The 25,226-nt window shown below is 51.4% G+C and overlaps 1 protein-coding gene across 2 annotated transcripts in view; it reads right to left on the bottom strand.

The window, feature by feature from the left end:
* Positions 1 to 25,226, bottom strand: part of sptbn2 (spectrin, beta, non-erythrocytic 2) — a 249,750-nt gene that overhangs the window by 59,481 nt on the left and 165,043 nt on the right. For both annotated transcript variants that reach the window (XM_078200926.1, XM_078200925.1), the window contains exons 14-18: positions 23,290 to 23,427; positions 16,644 to 17,400; positions 13,365 to 13,567; positions 10,053 to 10,143; positions 4,362 to 4,508 (exon numbers count right to left, since the gene is read on the bottom strand). In XM_078200926.1, the coding sequence (XP_078057052.1) occupies positions 4,362 to 4,508; positions 10,053 to 10,143; positions 13,365 to 13,567; positions 16,644 to 17,400; positions 23,290 to 23,427 (1,336 nt within the window). The remainder of the gene's footprint in view (positions 1 to 4,361; positions 4,509 to 10,052; positions 10,144 to 13,364; positions 13,568 to 16,643; positions 17,401 to 23,289; positions 23,428 to 25,226) is intronic.

The raw sequence follows: 25,226 nt of genomic DNA on the forward strand, positions 1-25,226 counted from the left end.
CCACCTAACCTACACATCTTTGGACACTAAGGGACAATTTAGCACGGCCAATCCACCTAATCCGCACATCTTTGGACACTAAGGGGCAATTTAGCACGGCCAATCCACCTAACCCGCACATCTTTGGACACTAAGGGGCAATTTAACATGGCCAATCCCCCAACCCGCATATCTTTGGACACAAAGGGGCAATTTAGCATGGCCAAGCCACCTAACCTACACATCTTTGGACACCAAGGGGCAACTTAGCATGGCCAATCCACCTAACCTGCACATCTTTAGACACTAAGGGGCAATTTAGCATGGCCAATCCACCTAACCAGCACATCTTTGGACACTAAGGGGCAATTTAGCACGGCCAATCCACCTAACCTACACATCTTTGGACACTAAGGGGCAATTTAGCATGGCCAATCCACCTAACCAGCACATCTTTGGACACTAAGGGGCAATTTAGCATTGCCAATCCACCTAACTCGCACATCTTTGGACACTAAGGGGCAATTTAGCATGGCCAATCCACCTAACCAGCATATCTTTGGACACTAAGGGGCAATTTAGCATGGCCAATCCACCTAACCTACACATCTTTGGACACTAAGGGGCAATTTAGCATGGCCAATCCACCTAACCAGCACATCTTTGGACACTAAGGGGCAATTTAGCATGGCCAATCCACCTAACCTGCACATCTTTGGACACTAAGGGGCAATTTAGCATGGCCAATCCACCTAACCAGCATATCTTTGGACACCAAGGGGCAATTTAGCATGGCCAATCCACCTAACCTGCACATCTTTGGACACCAAGGGGCAATTTACCATGGCCAATCCACCTAACCTGCACATCTTTGGACACTAAGGGGCAATTTAGCATGGCCAATCCACCTAACCTGCACATCTTTGGACACCAAGGGGCAATTTAGCATGGCCAATCCACCTAACCTGCACATCTTTGGACACTAAAGGGCAATTTAGCATGGCCAATGCACCTAACCTGCACATCTTTGGGAACCAAGAAGCAATTTAGCATGGCCAATCCACCTAACATACACATCTTTGGACTGTGGGAGGAAACCTCAGAGTGACAGGACGATCCTTAAAAACAGAGATGAGGAGGAATTTCTTCAGCCAGAGAGTGGTGAATCTGTGGAACTCTTTGCCACAGAAGGCTGTGGAGGCCGGGTCATTGAGTGTCTTTAAGACAGAGATAGATAGGTTCTTGATTAATAAGGGGGATGAGGGGTTATGGGGAGAAGGCAGGAGAATGGGGATGAGAGAAATATCAGCCATGATTGAATGGCGGAGCAGACACGATGGGCCGAGTGGCCTAATTCTGTTCCTATGTCTCATGGCTTGATGGAAACTGGAGCATTCGGAGGAAACCCACGCAGACACGGGGGGAAAACGTGCAGACTCCGCACAGACAGTGAACCAAGCCGGGAATCGAACCCCGGGTCCCTGGGCGCTGTGAGGCAGCGGTGCCAACCCACCGTGCTGCCCCCTGCAGAGCCACATGAGGAGCTGCATGGTGGAAATCGAATTAAAATCAATGTCTTCCCCAGCACCTTTGGAAGTGCCGCTGTCCTCTCTTGTCCAGGGCCAAAGATGGCTGTCAGGAGTGTAAGAAGTTTAACAACACCAGGTTAAAGTCCAACAGGTTTATTTGGTAGCAAAAGCCACACAAGCTTTCGGAGCTCTCAGCCCCTTCTTCAGGTGAAGTGGGAATTCCCACTCACCTGAAGAAGGGGCTTAGAGCTCCGAAAGCTTGTGTGGCTTTTGCTACCAAATAAACCTGTTGGACTTTAACCTGGTGTTGTTAAACTTCTTACTGTGTTTACCCCCAGTCCAACGCCGGCATCTCCACATCATGTCAGGAGTGTGCCAGCTGCGTCCAGCTGCCGTGTGGGGTCTGTCCAGCTTGATACTGTCTGCTTATTCAGTCAGTTCGCTCACATCCGCTGGGTCCGGCTGACATTAGGCCTGACATTTCTCTCCACCTGGCACAGCGGGTCGGTAGCATCAGCATGCTGAGCTGTCAGCAACTCCCCCCCCACGTCAAGTAAAGGGCATTCGGAAAAATAAATACTCTTTGATCGTTGCATCGGCCGCTTTTACCCCTCCGTGCAGCCCCCCCCCCCCCCGGCATAATTCTTTCTTCAAGAACCGATAAGACGGCGTTCCCTGCCTTGGTCCTGATTAGACCACCTCTTGTACCTTTGTTTTTTAAATGTATTAGGGGGAGGCGGGGGAAGTAAATATTTAGATCAAAGCAAAATACGCCGGAATCTGTAAAAAGAAAGAGAAAGTGCTGGAAAATCTCGGCAGGTCTGACAGCATCTGTGGGGGGAGAGAATAGGGCCAACGTTTCGAGTCTGGATGGATTTTCACAGTAACTTCATTGCAGTGTTAATGTAAGCCTACTTGTGACACTGATAAATAAACATTTAAACTTTTCGACACACCCGACTCTAACGAAGGGCCATCTGAACTCGACACGGTGGCTCTATTCCCTCCCCACAGCTGCTGTCAGACCTTTCTTTCTCAAGTAAACTTTATTTATTTATTAGTGTCACAAGTGGGCTGACATTAACACTGCAATGAAGTTACTGTGACAATCCCCTAGTCGCCACACTCTGGCGCCTGTTCGGGTTACACTGAGGGAGAATTTAGCATCCTAACCGGCACGTCTTTCGGACTGTGGGAGGAAACCAGAGCACCCGGAGGGAAACCCACGCAGACACGGGGAGAACGTGCAGACTCCGCACAGACAGTGACCCAAGCCGGGAATCGAACCCGGGTCCCTGGCGCTGTGAGGCAGCAGTGCTAACCCACTGTGCGAACCCGGGTCCCTGGGTGCTGTGAGGCAGCAGTGCTAACCCACTGTGCGAACCCGGATCCCTGGCGCTGTGAGGCAGCAGTGCTAACCCACTGTGCGAACCCGGATCCCTGGGCGCTGTGAGACAGCAGTGCTAACCCACTGTGCGAACCCGGATCCCTGGGCGCTGTGAGGCAGCAGTGCTAACCTACTGTGCGAACCCGGATCCCTGGGCGCTGTGAGGCAGCAGTGCTAACCCACTGTGCGAACCCGGGTCCCTGGGCACTGTGAGACAGCAGTGCTAACCCACTGTGCGAACCCAGATCCCTGGGCACTGTGAGGCAGCAGTGCTAACCCACTGTGCGAACCCAGATCCCTGGGCACTGTGAGGCAGCAGTGCTAACCCACTGTGCGAACCCGGGTCCCTGGGCACTGTGAGGCAGCAGTGCTAACCCACCGTGCGAACCCGGATCCCTGGGCACTGTGAGACAGCAGTGCTAACCCACTGTGTGAACCCGGGTCCCTGGGCGCTGTGAGGCAGCAGTGCTAACCCACTGTGCGAACCCAGATCCCTGGGCACTGTGAGGCAGCAGTGCTAACCCACTGTGCGAACCCGGGTCCCTGGGCACTGTGAGGCAGCAGTGCTAACCCACCGTGCGAACCCGGATCCCTGGGCACTGTGAGACAGCAGTGCTAACCCACTGTGTGAACCCGGGTCCCTGGGTGCTGTGAGGCAGCAGTGCGAACCCACTGTGTGAACCCGGGTCCCTGGGCACTGTGAGGCAGCAGTGCTAACCCACTGCGCGAACCCGGATCCCTGGGCGCTGTGAGGCAGCAGTGCTAACCCACTGTGCGAACCCGGATCCCTGGGCGCTGTGAGGCAGCAGTGCGAACCCACTGTGCGAACCCGGGTCCCTGGCACTGTGAGACAGCAGTGCTAACCCACTGTGCGAACCCAGATCCCTGGGCACTGTGAGGCAGCAGTGCTAACCCACTGTGCGAACCCGGATCCCTGGGCGCTGTGAGGCAGCAGTGCTAACCCACTGTGCGAACCCGGGTCCCTGGGCACTGTGAGGCAGCAGTGTTAACCCACTGTGCGAACCCAGATCCCTGGGCACTGTGAGACAGCAGTGCTAACCCACTGTGTGAACCCGGGTCCCTGGGCACTGTGAGGCAGCAGTGCTAACCCACTGTGTGAACCCGGGTCCCTGGGCACTGTGAGGCAGCAGTGCTAACCCACTGTGTGAACCCGGGTCCCTGGCACTGTGAGGCAGCAGTGCTAACCCACTGTGCTGCCCCTGCAAAATCTGCTGAGATTTTCCAGCATTTTCTGTTTTTGCGTGAGGCGTCTTTAAGATATCATTAGAAAATGGGGGCAGGAGTAGGCCATTCGGCCCTTCGAGCCTGTACCATCATTCAATATGATCATGGTTGATCATGCACATTCAGTATCGCACTCCCGCTTTCTCTCCATCCCCCCTCGATCCCTTTAGCCGCCAGGGGCCACGTCCAGCCCCCTATTAGCCTTGCTCAGATCCGATTACCTTGTCGATCTTGTCCAGCCAGTCTTTATTGGAAGCCAGTTCCGCCATGAAGGCCTGGTGCTTCTGCCACTTGGTGTGGAGATTCCTCGCCTCATCGTATGACATATCCTGCGCCGTCAACATCTTCTCGTTGATCCAGAGAGTGAGCTGGGCAAAAGAGTACGAAACGAGAAAGGTGAAAACACAGAAGCATAGAAAATAGGGGCAGGAGTAGGCCATTCGGCCCTTCGAGCCTGCACCATCATTCGATATGATCATGGCTGATCATGCACTATCAGTATCTCACTCCCACTTTCTCTCCATTCCCACCTTGGGTCCCTTTGGCCGCAAGGGCCACGTCCAGCTCCCTCTTGGACATATCGAACCAACTGGCCCCTGCAGCTTTCAGAACAGAAGGCTCCCTCTGTCCCTCCACAGTTTGATCTGCACCTCAACTCAATTTACCCCCCCCGACCCCTCGAAACCTATTGGAATCGTAGAACGCACCTGAACAAGGGACGACAATGGGTTCGCAAGAAAATGAAGAGGCAAACATGTCAATTTCCAAAAAACAGATTGAAAGGGTATAAAGTCCATGTTGATTTTTCCTTTCTTTTATTGCAGGCATTTCCCTGTATCTCAACTGGAGTTTATGGTAAGTTGCAAAGTGGTTTTATTAATTCTTACGCTTTTTGCCCAATAAATTAAAGTGCCGCTTTTCAGTGCTCGGTGAAGTCAGACGTGCGAATTACGCGGAACGGGAGCTGCTGTTTCTTTACAAAGGTACAAGGGGAATCATAGAATAGAATCAGGGAATCCTTACAGTGAAGCAAGAGGACATTCAGCCCATCCAGTCTACACCCCCTATCCCCGCAACACACGTATTTACCCTGCTAATCCCCTGACACTAAGTGTCAATTTAGCACGGCCAATCCACCTAACCTGCAACTCTTTGGACACTAAGGGGCAATTTACCAAGGCCAATCCACCTAACCCTCACGTATTTGGACACGAAGAGGCAATTTAGCATGGCCAATCCGCCTAACCTGCACATCTTTAGACTCTAAGGGGAAATTTAGCATGCCAATCCACCTGACCCAGACGTTTTTGGACATTAAGGGGCAATTTAGCATGGCCAATCCACCTAACCTGCAACTCTTTGGACACTAAGGTGCAATTTAGCATGGCCAATCCACCTAACCCTCATGTTTTTGGACACTAAGGGATAATTTAGCATGGCCAATCCACCTAACCCTCACGTTTTTGGACACTGAGGGATCATTTAGCATGGGCAATCCACCTAACCCTCACGTTTTTGGACACTAAGGGATAATTTAGCATGGCCAATCCACCTAACCCTCACGTCTTTGGACACGAAGGGGAAATTTAGCATGGCCAATCCACCTGACCCACACGTTTTTGGACACTAAGGGGCAATTTAGCATGGCCAATCCACCTAACCTGCAACTCTTTGGACACTAAGGGGCAATTTAGCATGGCCAATCCACCTAACCCTCACGTTTTTGGACACTAAGGGATAATTTAGCATGGCCAATCCACCTAACCCTCACGTTTTTGGACACGAAGGGGCAATTTAGCATGGCCAATCCACCTAACCTGCAACTCTTTGGACACTAAGGGGCAATTTAGCATGGCCAATCCACCTAACCCTCACGTTTTTGGACACGAAGGGGCAATTTAGCATGGCCAATCCACCTAACCCTCGCGTTTTTGGACACTACGGGGCAATTTAGCATGGCCAATCCACCTAACCCTCACGTCTTTGGATACTAAGGGGCCATTTTGCATGGCCAATCCACCTGACCTGCAACTCTTTCGACACTAAGGAGCAATTTAGCGTGGCCAATCCACCTAACCTACACATCCTTGGACTGTGGGAGGAAACCGGAGCACCCGGAGGAAATCCACGCAGACACGGGGAGAACGTGCAGACTCCACACAGACAGTGACCTGAGGTCGGAATTGAAACCAGGTCTCTGGTTCTGTGAGGCAGCTGTGCTAACCCACTGTGCCGCCACTTCAAGTGCACACTCAGCTATAGTTTGGGCAGATGGCATTAAGTTTTCCCCTTACGAAGAAGGATGGTTGGAACCAGGAAACTGGACTCATCTGAGTAACAAATGGCGGTACGTTTGGCATTCTGTGAGGGTGGGATAAAATGGACTCAGCCTCGCTCATCACAATCCTGACAATTAACTCCAGGAACAGAGATAAGCAGTGGAGCTCAGTGGCCATAAATCATGGGCTAATTTTTTTTATAGCTGCTACGTTTTAGGAACGTTTAATGGATGGCGGCACAGTGGGTTAGCACTGCTGCCTCACAGCTCCAGGGACCTGGGTTCGATTCCCGGCTCGGGTCACTGTCTGTGCGGAGTCTGCACGTTCTCCCCCCCGTGTCTGCGTGGGTTTCCTCCGGGTGCTCCGGTTTCCTCCCACAGTCTGAAAGACGTGCTGTTTAGGGTGCTAAATTCTCCCTCAGTGTAACCCAAGAGTGGTGACTGGGGGATTTTCACACTAACCTCATTGCAGTGTTAATGTAAGCCTAGAATCATAGAATAGAATCATAGAAACCCTACAGTGCAGAAGGAGGCCATTCGGCCCATCGAGTCTGCACCGACCACAATCCCACCCAGGCCCAACCCACATATTTACCCACTAATCCCTCTAACCTACGCATCTCAGGACTCTAAGGGACAATTTTTAACCTGGCCAATCAACCTAACCCGCACATCTTTGGACTGTGGGAGGAAACCGGAGCACCCGGAGGAAACCCACGCAGACACGAGGAGAATGTGCAAACTCCACACAGACAGTGACCCGAGCTGGGAATCGAACCCGGGACCCTGGAGCTGTGAAGCAGCAGTGCTAACCCACTGTGCTACCGTGCCGCCCCTACTTGTGACACTTAATAAATAAACTTTAAACTTTTAAAATCAAACCGCTGGAATAATCCACTTCTTTCGCAATGCTTTCAAACCATTAACTCAACTTATTCTGCCAGTGGCTAAGATGTAGCCTGTACATTCCTCTGTTATGTGACTAAACTCCCTCTCTTTGGACACAGAGTGTAACTCAACTGCTGGGTAATTTTCTCAATTCAAATGGTCCTGGTATGAATTTTTCATATGCCCTCCACCTCACTTCACTGAAATCCGAGTCCCCGTCCACTGCACCGCCAACTAGATTACAGTTGTATGATTCGTTGGTTCGGCCGCATTTGGAATACTGCGTCCAATTCTGGTCGCCGCACTACCAGAAGGACGTGGAGGCTTTGGAGAGAGTGCGGAAAAGGTTCACCAGGATGATGCCTGGTATGGAGGGCATTAGCTATGAGGAGAGATTGGAGAAACTGGGATTGTTCTCCCTGGAAAGACTGAGGGGGGCGACCTGATTAGAAGTTTATAAAATTATGAGGGGTATAGATAAGGGGAACAGTTGGAAGCTTTTTCCCAGGGCAGAAATGACAATTACAAGGGGGGCACAAGTGCAAGATAAGAGAGGGGGAAAGGTTTAGTGGAGATGTGCGGAGGGAAGTTTTTTTACACAGAGGGTGGTGGGGGCCTGGAATGCGCTGCCAAGTGAGGTGGTTGAGACAGATACGTGAGCCACATTTAAGACTTATCTTGACAGGCACACGAACAGACGGGGAATAGAGGGATAGAAGCGGTTGGTCCGGATAGGACAATGTGATCGGGGCAGGCTTGGAGGGCCGAAGGGCCTGTTCCTGTGCTGTACTGTTCCTTGTTCTAAAACTCTGGCTGCCACCAAGTTTAAAGTTTATTTATTAGTCACAAGTCGGCTTACATTAACACTGCAATGAAGTTAGTGTGAAAATCCCCTAGTGGCCACACTCCGGCGCCTGTTCGGGTTACACTGAGGGAGAACTTAGCACCTTAACCAGCGCGTCTTTCAGACTGTGGGAGGAAGCCGGAGGAAACCCACGCAGACACGGGGGGAAGAACGTGCAGACTCCACACAGACAGTGACCCGAGGCCGGGAATCGAGCCCGGGTCCCCGGCGCCTGTGAGGCAGCAGTGCTAACCCAACTGTGCCACCCTAAATGGTGATGGTGTGAAATTTTTTCATATGATATTTCGCTGAAATCTTGGTCCTCCCCCCCCCCTCCTCCACCAACTCTGACTGCCAACAAAACCCCCCCCCCCCCCATCTGGGATCCTCACCTTCATCGCGTAACATTTACATTTCACTGCGCGGTCTCAGTTAAAATGTCAGATGAATAAGTATGAGCCTTTAGTGAGAACTACATCAAGCCAACATCAATTGATTCACTCCTTTAATGTGTGTGCATCTGTCCTGTTGTATTTTTAGGAGGGGACTTTTATCCAGACTATAACCAGAAGTACTATTTAAATATTTATAAATGTTTGAATCATAGAAACCCTACAGTACAGAAGGAGGCCATTCGGCCCATCGAGTCTGCACCGACCACAATCCCACCCAGGCCCTACCCCCACATATTTACCCGCTAATCCCTCCAACCTACGCATCTCAGGACTCTAAGGGGCAATTTTTAACCTGGCCAATCAACCTAACCCGCACATCTTTGGACTGTGGGAGGAAACCGGAGCACCCGGAGGAAACCCACGCAGACACGAGGAGAATGTGCAAACTCCACACAGACAGTGACCCGAGCCGGGAATCGAACCCAGGACCCTGGAGCTGTGAAGCAGCAGTGCTAACCCACTGTGCTACCGTGCCGCCCTTGCTTAAGGTTCTCTTCTGATATTGCTTTGTAGACCCGTTCCAAGAAACCTATCGACGCTCTTCCACAAAGGGCCACTAGGAGATGCACGAGGGCAGCTCTCGTTATGAATAAAGAGATGCTGAACAACCCAAACTGGCATTTCTTTCAGCCTCCGCTGCAACGTCCCGACTCTCACCAACTTTTACAGATGCACCATGGAAAGCATCCTTTCTGGTTGTATCACAGCTTGGTATGGGGCTCCTGCTCTGCCCAAGACCGCAAGGAACTACAAAAGGGTCGTGAATGTAGCCCAATCCATCACACAAACCCAGCCTCCCATCCATTGACTCTGTCTACACTTCCCGCTGCCTCGGGGAAAAGCAGCCAGCATAATTAAGGACCCCCACGCACCCCCGGACATTCTCTCTTCCACCTTCTTCCGTCGGGAAAAAGATACAAAAGTTTGGGGTCACGTACCGACCGACTCAAGAACAGCTTCTTCCCTGCTGCCGTCAGACATATTTTAAAGTTTATTTATTAGTCACAAGTAAGGCTTATATTAACACTGCAATGAAGTTGCAGGGCCACCGTCGCCACACTCCGGCACTTGTTCGGGTCAATGTACCCTAACCAGTAGGTCTTTCAGAACGTGGGAGGAAACCGGAGCACCCGGAGGAAACCCACGCAGACACGGGGAGAACGTGCAAACCCCACACAGACAGTGACCCAAGCCGGGAATCGAACCCGGGTCCCTGGCGCTGTGAGGCAGCAGTGCTAACCCACTGTGCCACCATGCCGTCCAACCCTGCATTAAGTTGATCTTTCTCTATACCATAGCTGTGACTGTAACGCTACATTCTGCACCCTCTGCTTTCCTTCTCTATGAACGGTATGCTTTGTCTGTAAAGCCGCGCAAGAAACAATACTTTTCACTGTATCCCAATACAGGTGACAATAATAAATCAAATCAAAGATACAGAAGTTACCTCCTGGCAATCCTGAAGGAACTTCTGCAGCTCCAGGTTATCCTTGAGCCGGCTGGCCAGGTCTTTGGCAGCTTTGCGATTCCGTCTGTGTCTGAAATTGTTAACATTTGAAGGTTAAGTTTCAACGTGAATCGACAGTGACAGCGGCGACAGACAGAAATTCCACACAACACTCGCCGAATCAGAGTTCGACAAATTATTAAAGAAGGGATCCTCAGGCAAAATGATTTAATAGAATCCCTACAGTGCAGAAGGAGGCCATTCGGTCCATCGAGTCTGCACCGACCAGAATCCCACCCCAACCCCTATCCCCATAACCCTAGCTAGTCCCCCGACACGAAAGGGCAATTTAGCATGGCCAATCCACCTAACCTACACATCTTTGGACACTAAGGGGCAATTTAGCACGGCCAATCCACCTAACCCGCACATTGGGGCGGCATGGTGGCACAGTGGGTTAGCATTGTTGCCTCACAGCACCAGGGACCCGGGTTCGATTCCCAGGCTTGGGTCACTGTCTGTGTGGAGACTGCACGTTCTCCCCGTGTCTGCGTGGGTTTCCTCCGGGTGCTCCGGTTTCCTCCCACAGTCCAAAGATGTGCGGGTCAGGTGGATTGGCCACGCTAAATTGACCCTTAGTGTCCAAAGATGTGCCAGTTAGGTGGATTGGCCATGCTAAATTGCCCCTTAGTGTCCAAAGATGTGCAGGTTAGGTGGATTGGCCACGCTAAGTTGCCCCTTAGTGTCCAAAGATGTGCGGGTTAGGTAGATTAGCTGTGCTAAATTGTCCCTTAGTGTCCAAAGATGAGCAGGTTAAGTGGATTGGATCTGTTAAATTGTCTCTTAGTGCCAGGGGGATTACAGGGATAGGGTCTGGGTGGGATTGTTGTCAGTGCAGGCTCGATGGGCCGAATGGCCTTTTTCTGCACTGCCAGGATTCTATGACGCTGTCAACAAGTCACGTGTCGATTCACACCACGAAGTTTCTTTTGAAAGAATAACTTCTGTGCCGACAGAAACCGCAACACTCTGTGGCAGCAATGTTCTGCAAACAGTAAGAATGAGAATGACGAGTGAAACTGTTTTTCCTCACTGCTGTCTGAATGGGACACCACACTGTGAGAGTTCTTTGAGCCTCTCGGTTGCTGTGAAGGAGACACGAGTTCTGCTTCTTCACAAAATACCTTTATTTCTTTGATCCAACTCCACACACAATCCCCCACCAACAAACAGTGCCGCCTGTAGCCCTTTTATATATCAGTGACTTCTACTGGATAATTGACGTCAAATTAAGACTTAATCGGAAGGTCTGTTAACCCATTCCTAACGAGAGGAAGTCTGTTCGAACATAAGAACTGGGAGCAGGAGTAGGCCATCTGGCCCCTCGAGCCTGCTCCGCCATTCAATAAGATCATGGCTGATCTTTTCGTGGACTCGGCTCCAACTTACCCGCCCGCTCACCATAACCCTTAATTCCTTTACTGGTCAAAAATCTATCTATCCTTGCCTCAAAAACATTCAATGAGGTAGCCTCAACTGCTTCACTGGGCAGGGAATTCCACAGATTCACAACCCTTTGTGTGAAGAAGTTCCTCCTCAACTCAGTCCTAAATCTGCTCCCCCTTATTTTGAGGCTATGTCCCCTAGTTCTGGTTTCACCCGCCAGTGGAAACAACTTCCCTGCTTCTATCTTATCTATTCCCTTCATAATCTCATATGTTTCTGTAAGATCCCCCCCTCATTCTTCTGAATTCCAATGAGTATAGCCCCAGTCTACTCAGTCTCTCCTCATATCCACAGATCTCTAAAGGTTGCCACTCAAGTGGATAGAGCTGTGAAGAAGGCCTATAGTGTGTTAGCTTTTATTAACAGGGGGTTGGAGTTTAAGAGCCGTGGGGTTATGCTGCAACTGTACAGGACCTTGGTGAGACCACATTTGGAATATTGTGTGCAATTCTGGTCACCTCACTGTAAGAAGGATGTGGAAGCGCTGGAAAGAGTGCAGAGGAGATTTACCAGGATGCTGCCTGGTTTGGAGGGTAGGTCTTATGAGGAAAGGTTGAGGGAGCGAGGGCTGTTCTCTCTGGAGCGGAGGAGGCTGAGGGGAGACTTAATAGAGGTTTATAAAATGATGAAGGGGATAGATAGAGTGAACGTTCAAAGACTACTTCCTCGGGTGGATGGAGCTATTACAAGGGGGCATAACTATAGGGTTCGTGGTGGGAGATACAGGAAGGATATCAGAGGTAGGTTCTTTACGCAGAGAGTGGTTGGGGTGTGGAATGGACTGCCTGCAGTGATAGTGGAGTCAGGCACTCTAGGAACATTGAAGCGGTTATTGGATAGGCACATGGAGCACACCAGGATGATAGGGAGTGGGATAGCTTGATCTTGGTTTCAGATAAAGCTCGGCACAACATCGTGGGCCGAAGGGCCTGTTCTGTGCTGTACTGTTCTATGTTCTATAAGCCAACCCTCTCAACTCCGGAATCAACCTAGTGAATCTCCTCAGCACCCCCTCCAGTGCCAGTATATCCTTTCTCAGGCGAGTTCTCCTGTTCCTCTTCAGAATGTGCCACAGGGTCATTATTGTCCACCTGAACAAGCAGACTGGGCCTCCCTTTTCCTGTTCCACAATAAAGGCAGCAACATTTGCCAAGGCCGCACTCCTTTCAAATGTACGTACAGATTATGCACTCAAAAAGGAAAGAGCAATTGATAGCATTACACTACAGTGCCTTTGAGAAATGTATTAAGAAGGAAGGATCTGCTGGCTTTGGAAAGGGTCCAGAGGAGGTTCACAAGAATGATCCCTGGAATGAAGAGCTTGTCGTATGAGGAACGGGTTGAGGACTCTGGGTCTGGACTCGTTGGGAGTTTAGAAGGATGAGGGGGGGGGATCTTATTGAAACTTACAGGATACTGCGAGGCCTGGATAGAGTGGACGTGGAGAGGATGTTTCCACCAGTAGGAAAAATTAGAACCAGACGGCACAAACTCCGGCTAAAGGGACGATCCTTTAAAACAGAGATGAGGAGGAATTTCTTCAGCCAGAGAGTGGTGAATCTTTGCTGCAGAAGGCTGTGGAGGCCGGGTCATTGAGTGTCTTTAAGACAGAGATAGATAGGTTCTTGATTAATAAGGGGATCAGGGGCTACGGGGAAAAGGCAGGAGAATGGGGATGAGAAAAATATCAGCCATGATTGAATGGTGGAGCAGACTCGATGGGCCGAGTGGCCTAATTCTGCTCCGATGTCTTATGGTCTAATAAATAGATTTTATATTGGTGGTCAGGGATGGGAGAAAACCAACCGTTCATCGATGGAGTCCACCTTCTCCTTGATTTTGTCGGCATAGACGTTCCCCTCACTCATGAGCTTCTGGCCCGAATCCACCACGCTGTTGATCTTCTCCTCGTTGGCATCCATGGTGGTCTCAATGTCCTCGTGCTTCTTGATGGCAGCCTCCGCTGTCTCCAGGGTGCCGGGCATCTCCGTGTGGGAAAGCATGTACTCCTGAAACAAAAAGGGGGAAACAACTCAGTGAGGAACGGCGCGCGGACGGGATGGCCGATTCTTTTCTTCCTCCGGCTACCCAGGCCTCCTGCATCCCTCCCCCAATATTTCACACGGCCAGACATCACAGCCCCTCTAGCTCCGGATCTTACCCGGCAGCAGGTAATGGGGCGAGGCCAAGAGCCGAATCTCCGCGCCTCTCGTGTCTGTGCCGAGACTCGGAAGTTGCAACCTAATGAATTCCCTGCCCTCTGTCCATGGAATCATAGAATTCCTGCAGGGCAGAAGGAGGCCATTCGGCCCATCGAGTCTGCACCAACCACAGTCCAACCCAGGACCTATCCCCATAACCCCACTTATTTATCCTGCTAACCCCCTGACCACTAAGGAGCAATTTTAGCACGGCCAATCCACCTAACCTGCACATCTTTGGACACTAAGGAGCAATTTAGCATGGCCAATCCACCTAACCTGCACATCTTTGGACACTAAGGGGCAATTTAGCATGGCCAATCCACCTAACCTGCACATCTTTGGACACTAAGGGGCAATTTAGCATGGCCAATCCACCTAACCCGCAAATCTTTGGACACTAAGGGGCAATTTAGCATGGCCAATCACCTAACCTGCACATCTTTGGACACTAACGGGCAATTTAGCATGGCCAATCCACCCAACCTGCACATCTTTGGACACTAACGGGCAATTTAGCATGGCCAATCCACCTAACCTGCACATCTTTGGACACTAAGGGGCAATTTAGCATGGCCAATCCACCTAACCTGCACATCTTTAAACACTAAGGGGCAATTTAGCATGGCCAATCCACCAAACCTGCACATCTTTGGAGTGCCGATGCAATGTTTTAAGGTATATCTTTAATTTCCTTTTGCAAGTTGCTATTGAGGCTGGTTCCACTGTCTTTAGGACTGTGAATTCCACAATGCAACAACTCTCTGAGTAAGGCAATTTTTTAACCCCTTTCAATTATTTGTCAGTAATCTTCATAGAATGGGGCAGAAGGAGGCCATTCGGCCCATTGAGTCTGCACCAACAACAATCCCACCCAGGCCCTATGCCCGTAACCCCACGTATTTCCCTGTTAATCCCCCTGACACTAAGGGGCAATTTAGCATGGCCAATCCACTTAACCTGCACATCTTTGGACACTAAGGGACAATTTAGCACGGCCAATCCACCTAACCTCTCCCCCTCTAGCGCCTAACAAGCACGTCTTTCAGACTGTGGGAGGAAACCGGAGCACCTGGTGGAAACCCACGCAGACACGGGGAGAATGTGCAGACTCCGCACAGACAGTGACCTGAGGCCGGAATTGAACCCGGGTCCCTGGCCCTGTGAGGCAAATCCATGTCCTCTAGTTACTGAACTTCTTGCCAGTGGAAAGTTTCTCCCCATTTTAGTCCACCAAAGTAAATATTACTCTACCAATTATAGACCTCAACCATGTTATAGTACAGGTTATTCAATCACTTTGGTCGCAATAATAGGAAGACAGATTGTTGCTTGAATGGGTGTAAATTGAGAGAGGCGGATACTCAGCGAGACCTTGGAGTCCTCGTGCATCAGTCGCTGAAAGTAAGCGCGCAGGTACAGCAGGCAGTAAAGAAGGCGAATGGTATGTAGGCCTTCATACTGAGAGGATTTGAGTGTAGGGATAGGGATGTTTTGCTGCAATTGTACAGGGTGTTGGTGAGGCCACACCTGGAGTATTGTGTGCAGTTTTGGTCTCCTTATCTGAGGAAGGATGTCCTTGCTATAGAGGGAGCGCAGCGAAGGTTTACCAGGCTGATTCCTGGGATGGAAGGTCTGTCATATGAGGAGAGACTAAGTCGGTTAGGATTATATTCGCTGGAGTTCAGAAGAGTGAGGGGGATCTCATAGAAACTTATAAAATTCTAACAGGGTTAGACAGGGTAGATTCAGAAAGAATGTTCCCGATGGTGGGGGGAGTCCAGAACGAGGGGGTCATAGTTTGAGGATAAGGGGGTAAACCTTTTAGAACTGAGGTGAGGAGAAATTTCTTCACCCAGAGAGTGGTGGAATTCACTCCCACAGAAAGTAGTTGAGGCCAAAACGTTGTGTGATTTCAAGAAGAAATTAGATATTGCTCTTGGGGCTAAAGGGATCGAGGGATATGGGAGGAAGGCGGGGATCAGGATATTGAATTTGATGATCAGCCATGATCAAAATGAATGGCGGAGGAGGCTGGAAGGGCCGAATGGCCTCCTCCTGCTTCTAGTTTCTATGTTTCAAAGGACAAAGAACAAAGAAAATTACAGCACAGGAACAGGCCCTTCGGCCCTCCAAGCCTGCACCGACCATGCTGCCCGACTGAACTAAAACCTCCTACCCTTCCGGGGACCATATCCCTCTATTCCCATCCTATTCATAGTAAGAAGTCTCCCCCGATGAAGGAGCAGCGCTCCGAAAGCTTGTGCTGCCAAATAAACCTGTTGGACTTTAACCTGGTGTTGTGAGACTTCTTACTGTGCCCACCCCAGTCCAACGCCGGCATCTCCACATCATCCTACTCATATATTTGTCCAGAAGCCCCTTAAAAGTCACTAGTACGGTACGGTGGTGCAGTGGTTAGCACTGCTGCCACACAGCGCCAGGGACCCGGGTTCGATTCCCGGCTTGGGTCACTGTCTGTGTGGGGTTTACACGTTCTCCCCGTGTCTGCGTGGGTTTCCTCCGGGTGCTCCGGTTTCCTCCCACACTCTGAAAGACATACTGGTTAGGGTGCTAAATTCTCCCTCAGTGTAACCCGAACAGGCACCGGAGTGTGGCGACCAGGGGAATTTCACAGTAACTTCATTTGCAGTGTTAATGTAAGCCTACTTATGACTAATAAATAAACTATTGCATCCGCTTCCACGACCTCCTACAGCAGCAAGTTCCAGGCACCCACCATCCTCTGTTTAAAAAAACTTGCCTCGTACATCTCCTTTAAACCTCGCCCCTCAAACCTGTGCCCCCCCAGTAATTGACTCTTCCACCCTGGGGAAAAAGCTTCGGACTACCCACTCTGTCCATGCCCCTCATAATCCTGTACCTGATTATTGAGGAACCCTTCCGCTTGTTTGACGTCACGTAGGAAGATCTGATAACCATACACCTGTGCCAGGAGGTCATGCCTATTCTCCCACATCTTGCTCAGTTCGTTCCACCCCGTGTCGAGAGCCTGGAGCCTCTGGTGCAGGAACATGTACTGGGCGTCGGTTTGGTCTTGTGTGACCTCTTCCCCTACGTTTCGCATCCTCTCGTAGTCGTTCTTGTAGTTGTCGATCTCGTTCTTGATGTTCTCGTGCTGGGTGAGGAGTTTCTCCGCGTCCGCCAGCGACGTGGCCATGTCTTCCGAAGCGATGGCGGTCTGCGTCCGGGACAGCCAGGACTGGAAGTCATCCAGGTCCCTCAGGAACTCCTGCAGCTTGCTGGCTTCCCCCAGCGACTCCTCCCGTTTCTTCATGGTGTCCTTCAGGTCCTCCCAGACGCCGTTGATTTCCGAGAGGCGGGCCAGGATGGCCTGGGCTTGCTCCGGGTGTTCCGAGGCCAGCTTCTCCGCCTCTTTCTGCAGGTCGTCCAGTTTGCCCTGAATGGCCTCCAGGTCCCGCTCCATGCCGGTCAACTTGCGCTGAAGGGCCATCACGCCAGCCAGGTCGTTCCCGAGGCTCTGGGTAGACTCGATAACTTTGGTCTTCTCTTTAATCCACGATTTAGTCTCGTTGCATTCCAGGTGGTAATTCTGAATGCTCAGAGCAGAACTGAGTGCCTCCTTCTTCTGATCTGCAAGGCCACGGAACTGATCCCAGCTGAAAAAGATCATAAAGAAACAATCATAAGTTTTCTATCATCGGATCATAGAATCCCTACAGTGCAGAAGGAGGCCATTCGGCCCAGCGAGTCTGCACCGACCACAATCCCACCCAGGCCCTATATCCCCGTAACCCCACCGTGTACGATTGGTCCTGTTGTGCTAATCGTACTTCATCCCCAAGATAGAACTGGATGGATGGAGGGCGAGAGAGCATGTACATGGCACAGCGGGTTAGCGCTGCTGCCTCACAGCGCCAGGGACCCGGGTTCGATTCCCGGCTCGGGTCACTCACTGCCTGTGTGGAGTCTGCACGTTCTCCCCGTGTCTGCGTGGGTTTCCTCCGGGTGCTCCGGTTTCCTCCCACAGTCCAAAGATTTATCCTATTATTTGTTTATTAGTCACAAGTAGGCTTACATTCACAAAGCAATGAAGTTACTCTGAAAATCCCCCAAGTCGCCACACTCTGGCGCCTGTTCGGGTAACACTGAGGGAGAATTTAGCACCTTAACCAGCACGTCTTTCGGACTGTGGGAGGAAACCGGAGCACCCGGAGGAAACCCACGCAGACACGGGGGGGAGAACGTGCAGACTCCACACAGACAGTGACCCAAGCCGGGTATTGAACCCGGGTCCCTGGCGCTGTGAGGCAGCAGTGCTAACCCACTATGCCACCGTGCCGCCCCTAGCCAGTCCTCCTGATACTAAGGGGCAATTTAGCATGGCCAATCAACCTAACCCGTACATAAGGCAGGGACCTGGGTTCAATTCCTGGCTTGGGTCACTGTCTGTGCGAAGTCTGCACGTTCTCCCCGTGTCTGCGTGGGTTTCCTCCGGGTGCTCCGGTTTCCTCCCACACTCCGAAAGACGTGCTGGTTAGGGTGCATTGGCCGTGCTAAATTCTCCCTCAGTGTAACCCGAACAGGCGCTGGAGTGTGGCGACTAGGGGATTTTCACAGTAACTTCATTGCAGTGTTAATGTAAGCCGTACTTGTGACACTAATAAAATAAACTTTAGTCTTTGGAGTGTGGGAGGAAACCGGAGCACCCGGAGGAAACCCACGCAGACACGGGGGGAGAATGTGCAGACTCCACACAGACAGTGACCCGAGGCCGGGAATAGAACCCGGGTCCCTGGCGCTGTGAGGCAGCATTGCTAACCCACTGTGCCATGTACATGCTCTCTCTCCCTCCATCCATCCAGTTCAATCTTGGGAATTAAGTCAGATTAGCATGGCAGGACGAATTGTACAAGGTGGTGATAAAGGAGTATGGCACACTCGCCTTCATCAGTCGGGGATCGTGGGATTATACGTCTGAGGATCGTGGGATTATATTCATTGGAGTTTAGGAGGTTGAGGGGAGATCTGATAGAAACTTACAAGATAATGAACGGCTTAGATAGGATGGACGTAGGGAAGTTGTTTCCATTAACAGGGGAGACTAGGACGCGGGGGCACAGCCTTAGAATAAAAGGGAGTCACTTTAGAACAGAGATGAGGAGAAATTTCTTCAGCCAGAGAGTGGTGGGTCTGTGGAATTCATTGCCACAGAGGGCTGTGGAGGCCGAGACGTTGAGCGTCTTCAAGACAGAAATTGATAAATTCTTGATTTCTCGAGGAATTAAGGGCTATGGGGAGAGAGCGGGTAAATGGAGTTGAAATCAACCATGATTGAATGGTGGAGTGGACTCGATGGGCCGAATGGCCTTACTTCCGCTCCTATGTCTTATGGTCTTATGGGGTAAAGATTACAAAAACAGAGAGGTGGTGATGGAGTTGTGTAGAACTTTGGTGAGGCCACAGCTGGAGCACTGTGTGCAGTTCTGGTCGCCACATTATAGGAAGGACGTGATCGCACTGGAGGGAGTGCGGAGGAGATTCGCCGGAACGCTGCCTGGGATGGAGCATTTAAGTTATGAAGAGAGGTTGGATAGGCTTGGGTTGTTTTCTCTGGAGCAGAGAAGACTGAGGGGGCGACCTGATCGAGGTGTTCAAGATTATGAGGGGCTTGGACAGGGTGGATAGGGAGCAGCTGTTCCCCTTCGTTGAAGGGTCAGTTGTGAGGGGACACAAGTTAAAAGTGAGGAGTGGGGAGGTTTAGGGGGGGATTTGAGGGAAACTCTTTTTACCCAGAGGGTGATGCACTGCCTGGGGGGGTGGTGGAGGTGGGTTGCCTCACATCCTTTAAAAGGTACCTGGATGAGTCATAACATTCAAGGCCAAGTGCTGGCAAGTGGGATTAGGTGGGCAGGTCAGGAACTTTCATGCATCGGTGTAGACTCGATGGGCCGACGGGCCTCTTCTGCACTGTAGTATTGTGTGATTCTGTACAAATGTGTGCTCTCAATGTAAGGCCTCATCCACCCAGGAATGCGTGTCAACGCACAGAGAGTAACTGAACCAGACGCCGGATTCCAAATCTGAATCATCACAAGAGCGCAATTTTCTAAAGTAGAAACTTCCTCCGGGATCCTTTTGCAAATAGTCGCACACACCCGCGGCCATGCCGCACACACCAACACACTCCTGGAGCCCTTCTGTAATTAACTCCCCAGGGACCTCTGGTAAATACTGACACTATCTCAGAGATCCGTGTAAATATTGGCAAACTCCCGGGGACTGCCAACAAATATTGGCACAACCCAGGGACCCTGTACATAGTGGCACACTCTTGAGAAGCCCCCGTAAATAATGGAACAATCCCAAGATCCCCATGCAAATACATTGCCTGGGGACAACGCTGTAAATACTGACAAACTCCCCGGGGACCCCCTGTAAATACTGACACCCTCCCCGGGGACCCCCCTGTAAATACTGACACACTCCCCGGGGACCCCCCTGTAAATACTGACACACTCCCCGGGGACCCCCTGTAAATACTGACACACTCCCCAGGGACCCCCTGTAAATACTGACACACTCCCCGGGGACCCCCTGTAAATACTGACACACTCCCCAGGGACCCCCTGTAAATACTGACACACTCCCCGGGGACCCTCTGTAAATACTGACACACTCCCCGAGGACCCCTTGTAAATACTGACACACTCCCCGGGGACCAAACGTAAATACTGACACACTCCCCGGGGACCCCCTGTAAATACTGACACACTCCCCCCGGGGACCCCCTGTAAATACTGACACACTCCCCAGGGGCCCCCCTGTAAATACTGACACACTCCCCTCGGGGACCCCCTGTAAATACTGACACACTCCCCCCGGGGACCCCCTGTAAATATTGACACACTCCCTGGGGACCCCCTGTAAATACTGACACACTCCCCGGGTACCCCTCTGTAAATACTGACACACTCCCCCCGGGGACCCCCTGTAAATACTGACACACTCCCCGGGGACTCGCTGTAAATACTGACACACTCCCCCCGGGGACCCCCTGTAAATACTGACACACTCCCCAGGGACCCCCCGTAAATACTGACACACTCCCCCCAGGGACCCACTGTAAATACTGACACACTCCCCGGGGATCCCCCGTAAATATAGACACATTCCCTGGGGACACCCCTGTAAATACTGACACACTCCCCCCGGGGACCCCCTGTAAATACTGACACACTCCCCCCGGGGACCCCCTGTAAATACTGACACACTCCCCCCGGGGACCCCCTGTAAATACTGACACACTCCCCGGGGACCCCCTGTAAATACTGACACACTCCCTGGGGATCCCCTGTAAATACTGACACACTCCCCCGGGGACCCCCTGTAAATACTGACACACTCCCCGGGGACCCCCTGTAAATACTGACACACTCCCCAGGGATCCCCTGTAAATACTGACACACTCCCCGGGGACCCTCTGTAAATACTGACACACTCCCCGAGGACCCCTTGTAAATACTGACACACTCCCCCGGGGACTCCCTGTAAATACTGACACACTCCCCGGGGACCCCTCCGTAAATACAGACACATTCCCCGGGGACCCCCTGTAAATACTGACACACTCCCCGGGGACCCCCTGTAAATACTGACACACTCCCCCGGGGACTCCCTGTAAATACTGACACACTCCCCGGGGACCCCTCCGTAAATACAGACACATTCCCCCGGGGACTCCCTGTAAATACTGACACACTCCCCGGGGACCCCCTGTAAATACTGACACACTCCCCGGGGACCCCCTGTAAATACTGACACACTCCCCGGGGACCCTCTGTGAATACTGACACACTCCCCGGGGACCCCCTGTAAATACTGACATACTATCCGGGGACCCCCTGTAAATACTGACGCACTCCCCCCGGGGACCCCCTGTAAATACTGACACACTCCCCGGGGACCCCCTGTAAATACTGACACACTCCCCGGGGACCCCCTGTAAATGCTGACACACTCCCCGAGGACCCCCTGTAAATACTGACACACTCCCCCGGGGATCCCCTGTAAATACTGACACACTCCCCGGGGACCCCCTGTAAATACTGACACACTCCCCCCGGGGATCCCCTGTAAATACTGACACACTCCCCGGGGAACCCCTGTAAATACTGACACACGCCCCTGGGACCCCCTGTAAATGCTGACACACTCCCCGGGGGCCCCCTGTAAATACTGAAATACTCCTGGGACCCCTCCCCATGTAAACACTGACACAGCGCCGAAACCCCTGAGTATCCAGCTGCGTAAAGCCCCTTCACACGGGCGTTTCACTAAAATATCAGTGTTTTATTGCGAAACCCAAGTGAAGGTTTCAAATGCAGCACCTAACAGAGGTTGCTAAGCGTAGGAGATTAGTAGAGGTAAACTGGGTGGCACAGTGGGTTAGCGCTGCTGCCTCACAGCGACAGGGACCTGGGTTCGATTCCCGGCTTGGGTCACTGTGTGCAGTCTGCACGTTCTCCCCCCGTGTCTGCGTGGGTTTCCTCCGGGTGCTCCGGTTTCCTCCCACAGTCCGAAAGATGTGCTGGTTAGGATGCTAAATTCTCCCTCAGTGTAACCCAAACAGGCGCCAGAATGTGGAGACTCGGGAATTTTCACAGTAACTTCATTGCAGTGTCAATGTCAGCCTATTTGTGACACTAATCAACAATAATAAATAAACTAACAAATTAAAGTAACAGATGAGAGTTAAAGACAAGTAACCAGAAAAGCAACGGGAAACATGGCATAGACAATGCATAAATGCCTTGTGCCCATTTGTATTAAAACTGACAGGTAACTTTTTTAAAGTTTATTTATTAGTGTCACAAGTAAGGCTTACATTAACACTGCAATGAAGTTACTGTGAAAATTCCCGAGTCTCCACACTCCGGCGCCTGTTCAGGTTACACTGAGGGAGAATGTAGCACCCTAACCAGCACGTCTTTCGGACTGTGGGAGGAAACCGGAGCACCCGGAGGAAACCCACGCAGACACGGGGAGAATGTGCAGACTCCACACAGACAGTGACCCGAGCCGGGAATCGAAACCCGGGTCCCTGTCGCTGTGAGGCAGCAGCGCTAACCCACTGTGCCACCATGCTGGGAATGGAACCCGGGTCCCTGGCACTGTGAGGTAGCAGTGTTAACCCACTGTGCCACCGTGCCGGGAACCGAACCCGGGTCCCTTTCGCTGTGAGGCAGCGGTGCTAACCCACTGTGCCACCGTGCCGCCCCGGGTCCCTGGCGCTGTGAGGCAGCAGTGCTAACCCACTGTGCCACTGTGCCGGGAATCGAAACCCGGGTCCCTGTCGCTGTGAGGCAGCAGTGCTGACCCACTGTGCCACCGTGCCGCCCCGGGTCCCTGGCGCTGTGAGGCAGCAGTGCTGACCCACTGTGCCACCGTGCCGCCCGTACTTGCTCTGTTTCCAGTGGCAGGTTTACAGTGCTTGTCCAGGCTGTTAGAAGGATGAGCAGCTTTTGGGGTGGGGGGGGGGGACTTACCTGCTGTTTAGCTGGTCTTTCATCCCAGTAACTCCGTCTTTGTTACGCTGCTCACTGCTCAGTAATTGGCTGGCGACCTCGTTCACTGCGGCAATGCGAGAGGCTTGATTGTTCATCTCTGGTTCAAGGGTTTCGAACCTGGTATCAAATCAAAAAAGTGTTCAAATCGTGCAAGTTCCTCCAACCCCAACAGTAGCTGAGAATAAGGATCACTTATAGCTGCGTAATGCTTTTACTGTTGTAACACCTTCTGTCGGGGAGGCGATGGCCCAGTGGTATTATCGCTAGACTATTAATCCAGATGTGGAGATGCCGGCGTTGGACTGGGGTGGGCACAGAAAGAAGTCTCACAACACCAGGTTAAAGTCCGACAGGTTTATTTGGAATCACGAGCTTTCGGAGTGCCGCTCCTTCATCAGGTGAGTGGAAAGGTAGGTTTCACAATCATAGAATCATAGAAACCCTACAGTGCAGAAACAGGCCATTCGGCCCATCGAGTCTGCACCGACCACAATCCCACCCAGGCCCTACCCCCATATCCCTACACATTTACCCACTAATCCCTCTAACCTACACATCTCAGGACACTAGGGGGCAATTTTAGCATGACCAATTAACCTAACCTGCACATCTTTGGACTGTGGGAGGAAACCGGAGCACCCGGAGGAAACCCACGCAGACACGAGGAGAATGTGCAAACTCCACACAGACAGTGACCCAAGCCGGGAATCGAACCCAGGTCCCTGGAGCTGTGAAGCAGCAGTGCTAACCACTGTGCTACCGTGCCGGCATATACAGACACAGGCACAATTGCAAGATAATGGGTCCCCACCATTTGGCCTGAGCTTGCAAAATCTTACTAACTGTCTTGGCTTGAGTGCATTCACACCTCTTTAACGGACAGAGACACAATTGCAAGATAATTCTAATCTGTAAGTATCTTGCAATTGTGTCTCTGTCTATATCTGCCGTGTTTGTGAAACCTACCTCTCCACTCACCTGATAAAGGGGCGGCGCCCCGAAAGCTCGTGATTCCAAATAAACCTGTTGGACTTTAACCTTGATGTGGAGATGCCGGTGTTGGACTGGGGTGGGGCACAGTAAGAAGTCTCACAACACCAGGTTAAAGTCCAACAGGTTTATATGGTAGCACGAGCTTTCGGAGCGCTGCTCCTTCGTCAGGTGAGCAGAGAGTTGGGTTCACAAACACGGCATATATAGACAAAGACACAATTGCAAGGTAATTCTAATCTGTAATTATCTTGCAATTGTGTCTCTGTCTATACATGCCGTGTTTGTGAACTGACCTCCACTCACCTGATGAAGGAGCAGCGCTCCGAAAGCTCGTGATTCCAAATAAACCTGTTGGACTTTAACCTGGTGTTGTGAGACTTCTTACTGCGCCCCACCCCAGTCCAACACCGGCATCTCCACATCAAAGTTAAAGTCCCAACAGGTTTATTTGGTAGCACGAGCTTTCGGAGCGCTGCTCCTTCATCAGGTGAGTGGACGTGGAGAGGATGAACTCTCCACGTCCCATGGGGACCCATTATCTTGCAATTGAGTCTGTGTCTATATATTGTGTCGATATATGGTGTTGTGAGACGACTTACTATTAATCCAGAAACTCAGCTAATGTTCTGGGGACCCAGGTTCAAATCCCGCCACGGCAGATGGTGGAATTTGAATTCAATAAAAATATCTGGAATTAAGAATCTACTGATCACCCATTGTCGGAAAAACCCATCTGGTTCCCTTTAGGGAAGGAAATCTGCCGTCCTTACCCCGGTCTGGCCTACATGTGACTCCAGAGCCACCGCAATGTGTTGACTCTCAACTGCCCTCCAAGGGCAACTAGGGATGGGCAATAAATGTTGGACCCAGCCAGCGACGCCCATGTCCCAGGAATGAATAAAAATGAAAACGAAATTGTGACA

This window comes from Mustelus asterias, chromosome 33, assembly GCF_964213995.1.
Source record: "Mustelus asterias chromosome 33, sMusAst1.hap1.1, whole genome shotgun sequence".
Classification (NCBI taxonomy): Eukaryota; Metazoa; Chordata; class Chondrichthyes; order Carcharhiniformes; family Triakidae; genus Mustelus; species Mustelus asterias.